The following is a 7,651-nucleotide window of genomic DNA, read 5'->3' on the forward strand; positions in this document are numbered from 1 at the left end:
AGGGAGGTCGGGGTGGGACCTGTGGGGGAGGGGAGGGAGGTCAGGGCAGGGCCCTCGGGGGAGGGGAGGGAGGTCCAGGTGACCAGATCCCACGAGGCTCAGAGCTGCAGGCCCCCCCCACTTTTCAGGGAGCCCAAGAGGGCTGGGAAGGCGGAGGCTACAGGGGCAGTTGCTGGAGACCCCAGAAGGGAGTCCGTTGGAGGAGGGTGCGGGTGCCATGGGATGGAGGCCTATGCTGGCTGGACAGTGGGGGCCTCTGAACTACCGTCCCCCCACCCGCTGGTTCTGGTCCCCCCTGGGCCCCTGATTCACTCTGTGCCTTGTGCCTCGGTGACCAGGGTCTGAGCTCACGCTGACTGTCCCTGACATGGCCGGAGCGTGCTCCCACTTGAGGCTGGCTCTGTTTCAGACTCCTGCGGAGGTTGTCACCTGTCACCCCCTCTCCTCGTGCCCCCTCTCCTGGGATCACAGCCCCTGGGTGGGGCCTTCTAGGAAGGGTCTCTGGGTCCCACCAATGATGACCCACTCCACTCCCCACAGGTGAGCTTGAGGGTGGACAGCAAGCCCTGGGGACCCCCCATGGAGCCGACATGCTTCACCCCCTCCCCCAGCACCATCGCCCCTGCCAGGACCTCGGAGTTAGAGGCTCTGCCCTGCCCTGTGGGTGGGGGTGCAGGCACCTATCTGGGCCACGTCTCCTGTGTTTTAATTGGACTCAGAAAAAAAAAAGGTGATGAGAATTCCTGCGCTCGGCCTGATTTCAAAATAGTGGGAAGACTGACAAATGAGGCGCGTCCTCCGGCTCAGGTGATGTAAGGAATAATGAGCTTCTTCATTCCCTCAGCTGCTGGTTATTAAGTCTTCCTTGAAATTTAAAGGAAAGTTGTCTCCTGAGATGGCCGAGACCCCATTTAAGCACAGAGCAGCCGGAGCAGGGAGGCCCCCTCGCAGACCACCCGCCTCTGAAGAACGTGTCAGCACAGCTGGAGGCAGCGGCCATGTCCCACCCTTCCCGACGGCGTGGCCCTGAGGAGCTCGGCCCTCCCTGCCTGCTTTTCCCCTTGTAATTATGGAGCTCGGGCAGGGCCGGGTGCTGGCCCAGAGGAGGGAGGTGCTGTTTTGGATTTGCCATCCCTTCCCTGAGGATGGTCTTACACCAAATACCACGGGCGACCTGGGCCCCTCTGGGGAGGGTGGCAGGCACAAGCCCCACACCTGTCCGGTCACCAGCACTGCACTGCGGTCTCCTGACCCCGTCCCCAGGACAGCAGCTCTGCCTGCTGCTCCAGATTCCAGAACACCAGCTCTGTGAGGGATCAGGGTTCAGAGGTTCCTGCTTTCAGGATCGGAGGTCCTGCTGTGGACCCCTGTCCCCACCATGTGCCCCACAGGCTCTCTGAGGCCCCCGATGGCCCTAATGCGTGCCCCGACAGCCCCCGCCTCGGCAGTGCCCTCCCCAGATCTGGGCTCACGGGGCTGGCAGCCCAGCAGGAAAACAGGGGCCCCTCTCCTCTGGGCTCCACGGCCTGGTCCCTGCGGTGGCCAAGGACAGACCTGACCTCACAGAGCTTTGGGAAGAGACATGGGTGGCACCTTCCAGGCCTGCGAGAGGAAGGCTGTGGCCTCTGCTCAGGGCAGCCTGGGGCCCTCTCCACACCCGGGACTCAGCAGGTCCTAGGCTGGCCTGGGAATCTGCACACTAAGGGCTCCGAGGCCTCTGGGAGTCCCTCTGGGGGGTCCCTGTGGTGCAGGAAGGCCTGGGACAGGTGTTCCCACATCTGCAGCCTCCTGATTTCTTGATTAATGTCCAGAGAGAAGTGGCGTTTACCACCTTCTGTTCCTTCCTGAGGGCTGTAAATCCTGGCCTTGGTATCCCAAGCTGTGTTAGGAAGACCAGGGTGGTCTGTGCCCGGTGCCAGCGCCTGCCCACCCACAGGCCAACCTGTGCCTCTCACATCTGTCTTTAGTGACGTCGTCACCTCCGCTGCTGCCCCACGAGTGCCTAGCAAAGCCCGGCACAGCCGTGGTGATGGTGACCCCTGGAGGCTGCCCAGCCCCTGGCGAGACCCACCCAGGCCGCTATTTTCTACACGACGCACATTTTTTGCCTCTGCCCACGTCCCAGGCTGGCTCCTGTAGGGGTAACCGGCTCACCTGTCTTCCCCTTTCCAGGGTCACAAGACCCAGGAGACAGTGTTTGTTCAATAGGGCTTGTGGAGCAGCCAGTGGGGCACTTGTGGCCCCTCAGTGCCCGCCGGCATGTGGGCTGCTTTGAGGATGAAATCCAGTGACCACAGAGACTGTGCGCCCCCAGGTGGGGGCACCGTGGCCGAAGGTCAGACCTGGAAAGCAGCGGGAGCCTCGGAGCTCCAGGACGCACTCGCCCTTGGTGGCTGCAAACACTTGGCGCAGGGTCTTTTTGTTCAGGGCTTGGGTCTTTTAGCCACAGTCTTCCCAAATCAGATTCACAGCGATCACCACCATTGTGAAGCCACCCGAGACAACTGCGGGGCCAGCAGGGCAGGGATGCAGGGACCAGCTTTGTCTTCGAAAACAACAACACAACTCTGTGCCGTGGGGACTCACACCTGGGTGCTCCCCGCACCATCGCGGACCCTCCGCCACACTCCAGTGCGGCCGCTGGTTACAGTAAAAGCCTGTTAACCAGGACACGGGTGGGTGAGGGATAGGCTGGCTTCAGATCAAACACTCCTGCTCAGAAGTAAGCCCTGAAAATCCACAGAAAACATCCTCTGACCTTGGTAGTCACTGAGAAAATACACAAATACACGCACAAACGCCGCGTAGGCGAGAGGGCGGCAGTTTCCAACATTCTGCCAGCTAGGGTTGGAAAGAGTGTTGGACACGCCTTTTCCCATGTGCTGCGGCGTCGGAGGGCAGCTCCTGTAGTCTTCAGGGTGTGTGCGTGTTGAGTTGGGAGCTCACCTGTGTCCTTCTGCATGGGACATGCCGGTCCCACCTGCCCACAGGGGAGGAGCCGCACGCATCCCCACCGTCCGGGCAGGCGTGAGCCGCGTCTCCTGAGAGGCCCAGCCTAACAGCCTCTGACAACCTGTGGGTGACGCGTGAGTGACCGCCTGTTCTGTGGATGAGTCTAGTTGACTTGCTCCCCTGCCGGGCACTGATCCTTCCTGTTGACACGAGGTTCTTCGTCAGCTGGAAAATCCAGCCTTTGCTTATGGGGCCAGTGTGGATGGGGCTGGTATGGATGCGGCTGGTGTAGACAGGGCTGGTGCGGACTGGGGTGGTGTGGATGGGGCCGGTGTGGACATCAGGCTGGTGTGGACTGGGGTGGTGTGGACACGGGGCTGGTGTAGACAGGGCTGGTGCGGACTGGGGTGGTGTGGATGGGGCCGGTGTGGACATTGGGCTGGTGTGGACACGGTGCCGGTGTGGACATCAGGCTGGTGCGGACTGGGGCGGTGTGGACACTGGGCTGGTGTAGACAGGGTCAGTGTGGACAGGGCTGGGGGCCAGTGTGGACGGGGCTGATGTGGACAGGGCAAGTGTGGACAGGACTGGTGTGTACACGGGTCCGGTGTGGACAGGGCCGGGCCCTGAGTCCGTCTGCCACAGCCTGTGTGGCTTCCAAACAAGGGGACAAACCTGGGGACATGCAGGCCCTTAGGTAACTGATTGCCGAGGCTGGAGAGTCACAGCTAATTAAGCACACAATGGCTCGGCAGCCTGATGGTTACGACGGAGGACAGACGCTTTTAGTTCTAATTACAAACCCTGTGCCTGGAGGAGGAAGGGCCGGCGCTGGCAAACCGGACATTTCTGGAGTGGGCGCCGGAAAGGGCTTCTCTCTGGGCCCCGGGGGCCTCAGGAAGGCCACGGCCGACGCATGTCACACCCCTCAGAGCACAGAGGGACGGGGCTTGGTCAGGCCTGGGGCCTCCGCTGCCTCCAAGGACCCTTCAAGGTGACAGAGATTCAGCCGAGTCCACAAAAATGCAACAGCGCAGTCAATCCTGTGGTTTTACTTTAACAGGAGCATGTCCCGGAGGATTAAACTCTGCCTCCCAGAAACAGCCCGGCTGGCGGGGGAGGGTGGGCAGCGAGGCCAGGAAGGCGGGCGGAAGCACAGGTACCCACGCTCCGGGGCACAAGGGGCCGGGGCGTTCCACAGGCAGGCGCAGACGCAGGCAGGAACACGTGCACGCACAGAGACTGGCAGAGACACAGAGACGCACAGAGACCCACGCAGGGTCCAGCCCATTCTCCTAGCAGGGCCGTGGGTCCGAGTTCTCCGCCACCCGCCCCTGCAGGTCCAGCGGAGCTCACCAGTGCACTCTGACCTCAGCTGACCTCAGTATCACTTTGCCCGCCTGCGGGCACCGGCGAGGAATCCCGGTAAATGTGCCGGCCCTGAAGCCCAGGGCAGAGGTGAAGGTGCTCACGGCGTCCACCGTGCAGCCTGGCAGATGTCCCTGCCTGTGGGTGCAGTTCCCAGTGAGTGCTCAGGTTGGTGTGGGACAGGGGAGCCGGCACCCCGGGGGCTGGGCGGGGAGCCCCTCTCCAAGCGAGGCCGGGCCTCTGGGCCGGGAAGCTGCTCCCTGCCAGATGAAGTTGACACAGCACCGAGAACAGCCCGTTCAGGATTGGGCTCTCTGCGCTCAAGTCACAGGGTGTTTTTAGACGTTGTACATTTGCAACACTCAAGCAGACCTAGTCGGTTTTTAAATGGAAACATGATCGTTGCCAGTGGTTCCCTAGAGAATCAGGAGATCCTTCAATTCCAAACCACCCTGAGCAACAGCGCTGGGGCAGAATGAAGGCAGCCTCAGAGCCAGCCACGGCCTCTGTCCAGGACGCCGGGATGACCCCACACCCCTTCCTCTCTGGGACCCAGCCGCTCCGCCCCCTCCGAGACGGCCCCGCCCCCTCTGAGATGGCCCCGCCCCTCCGAGACGGCCCCGCCCCTCCGATTCGGCCCCGCCCCCTCATTTGCAGCCTGAGAACAGATGAATACAGGCAGGTCTCAAGCTGCCCACAGCAGTGAAAAGACCTGGATGCAGATCCCAGCTGCCACCATCTCAGGGCTTTGCTCAAAGCAGCAACAAGCCTCAGCCACCGGAGACCCAGCGGCGCCTTCCAGGGGCCACATCGGAACACAGGCCCCAGCAAGACACCGGTCCCAACGTCCTGGGGCAACCCAAGTCACGAGACACGTGAAGAAGAGGGAATGTGGCCCAGCTCAAATCAGAGCAGAACTCAAGATGGTCAGACCCTGGAATCAGCAGACAAAGGCCTAAAACAGCTGCTCAAGGATAGAAAAGAAACGTCCTCAATATCACTTAAAAAGGACAAACCGCAGCGGTGCGGTGGAACAGGGCTTGGCACGTTTTTTCTTAAAGGCAGATTGTCAGTCAGTATTTCAGGTTCTTCGAGCTGCCAACAGGAGGATCACTTCACAGCCACTCGCTACCACTGTGGCCGAAAGCCACTGTAATGACACAGACGGGTGTTCCAATTAAACTTTACAAAAACCAGTGGCCAGCCCATGGGCTGTAGTTTGCTGACACCTAAAATGGAACTTATCAAAGAGAACCAAGCGGAAACCCTAGAATCTCTGACATAAAAACTCAACGGATAGACTTACGAGCAGACAGAAATGACAGCAAAGATAGTGAACTGGAAGACATATCAATAGAAATCATCCAATCGGAAAAACAAGGAGAAAAAATACTTTTTAAAGTGACCGGAGCCTCAGTGGTCTATGGGGCAAAATCAACAGCCTGTAGCCGCAGCACTTTGGGAGGCCAAGGCAGGAGGATTGCTTGAACCTAGGAGTTCAAGACCAGCCTGGGCAACATAGCAAAACCCCATCTCAACAAAAAAATTTAAAAATTAGCTAAGCCTGGTGGTTTGTGCCCATAGTCCCAGCTACTCAGGGGGCTGAGGCCAGAGGATCCATTGAGCCTGGGGGGTTGAGGCCACACTCCAGTCTGGGTGACAGACAGAGCGAGGTCCCATCCCCGCCCAGAAAAAGGCCTAATGTATGTGTAGCTAGAGCTCTGGAAAGAAGGGAGAATGGGGCAGGGGAATCTTGAAGAACGAATGGTAGAAAATGTCCCCAGTTTGTTGAAAGACACACATTTATAGGTTTGAGGAATTTTGCAAACCCCAAGCAATGCAAATACGGGGAAAATCATACCTATGGGCACGTCGTAGTCAAACTGCTGAAAATCAAAAGCAAGCAGAGAATCTTGCAATGTGTATAATGTGTGTGTGAGTTACTAATAAAGACCTTTCTTCTTGTTCCATGAAATGGGCAAGAAAGGAAGACGTGTCCACTGGAAATCTCATCCACGGCAGTGGTTTCTCCTGAATCGGCGAATCGTCTGTGCGAGGCTGGGGCCTCCGGACAGACGCCTGGGCCCCTAGAGCTCTTGGGGGGCTCCCATCTTCTCCCGGTGCCTGGATTCTCAGGGTCCCACCCACCCCCACCTTCCTCACACTTCACCCTCTCTTCTCTCTTGCCCTGTAAAATCATTCATTTCAAAGTAGAAATTATGAAAAACCCTCTTGATCAATCTCGGAAGTTTAGCACTCCCTGTGTTTTTGCCTTTGGTTTATCAACAACTAAACAAGGGAAGGGAACAAGCTTCTGCGGAAGCTTCCAGCAAGCGACACAGTGTCCCATGTGAGGCGCCTGGGGAGGGAAGGTGCCAGAAGCCATCGCTGCGGGGCTTCCTCCAGCTCTGAACCCAAGGGGCATGCGTCTCCCCATGTTCTTGCAGCCCCCGCATCCTGTGACCCACTCAGGAGGTGTGACCTGCCCTCCTTGCTTCAGGCTCCCCTCTGTAAAGTGAGGAAATAGCCCCCCGGGGCTGCGGCGAGGGCCCAGGGCGGTAGACATGCAGGGTCCAGGACTGGCTGAACCTTGAGCCACTGCAGGGGCCGTGGGATTTGGCCCTCAGGAGAGAACGTCGTGGGCCTCCTGTAGTGTGTCCGGTGGCAGAGGGCAGGTCTCAGGCTCCCCAGGCTCACGGCCCCACTGGCTCCTCCTATCACCCCTGAGTGAGCCCGGGGGCTCGGGGTGGGGACAGCAGACAAACCCTCAGCTGCTGGGCTGTCTCCCTCGGGGGCTGTGGGCACCGGGACCTGCACCCCTCAGAGCTGTGAGGCTACTGTCTCTAAATGCAGTGGCTGAAGGAGAAGGGGTGTTCGTGCCCAGCTCCTGGCCGGCCACCGACGTGGCCCCTGCATGGGGGCCAGGCCAGAGTCTCAGAGGGGGAGGGGAGGGGTGCGGATGGTTGGGTGGCACACAGCGGGGGCTCACACCTCAGCTAGCAAAGTGGCTCCCAGACCCGATGCCTGTGCCTGGCAGAGCAGCAGATGCCTGCAGGGCACAGCGGCCATGTGGGCGCCACACGGAGCACAGCGCTGAGAAGCAGGGGCCAGCAGCAGCCACCCGTCCCCTGCTTTCCCTGCACAAATGGGAAAAGGCCTCAGCATGGCATGGATGCAGTGACCCCTTTAATAGAATGAGGGGACGGCGGCCCCGGTGGCTGGAGACCTGGACAAAGGAGAAACAGCAACCTCCTCAGTTTGCAGCTTCAGAGGCTCTTAAGGGAGGGAGGCCGCTGTGGGAGGAGCATCTGGACATGTGCTGGGGGGTGAC

At 59.7% G+C, this 7,651-nt stretch overlaps 1 protein-coding gene across 1 annotated transcript in view; it reads right to left on the minus strand.

The window, feature by feature from the left end:
- Positions 1-2,969, minus strand: part of SLC9A3 (solute carrier family 9, subfamily A (NHE3, cation proton antiporter 3), member 3) — a 19,602-nt gene extending 16,633 nt beyond the window's left edge. Inside the window, exons 1-7 of the mRNA XM_011960875.1 lie at positions 2,947-2,969; positions 2,759-2,841; positions 2,606-2,657; positions 2,155-2,342; positions 1,253-1,306; positions 527-658; positions 122-172 (exon numbers count right to left, since the gene is read on the minus strand). Of these exons, the coding sequence (XP_011816265.1) occupies positions 122-172; positions 527-658; positions 1,253-1,306; positions 2,155-2,342; positions 2,606-2,657; positions 2,759-2,841; positions 2,947-2,969 (583 nt within the window). The remainder of the gene's footprint in view (positions 1-121; positions 173-526; positions 659-1,252; positions 1,307-2,154; positions 2,343-2,605; positions 2,658-2,758; positions 2,842-2,946) is intronic.
- Positions 2,970-7,651: the final 4,682 nt, after the last annotated feature.

The sequence above is a fragment of the Colobus angolensis genome, unplaced genomic scaffold (assembly GCF_000951035.1).
Source record: "Colobus angolensis palliatus isolate OR3802 unplaced genomic scaffold, Cang.pa_1.0 Scaffold528, whole genome shotgun sequence".
Lineage (NCBI taxonomy): Eukaryota > Metazoa > Chordata > Mammalia > Primates > Cercopithecidae > Colobus > Colobus angolensis.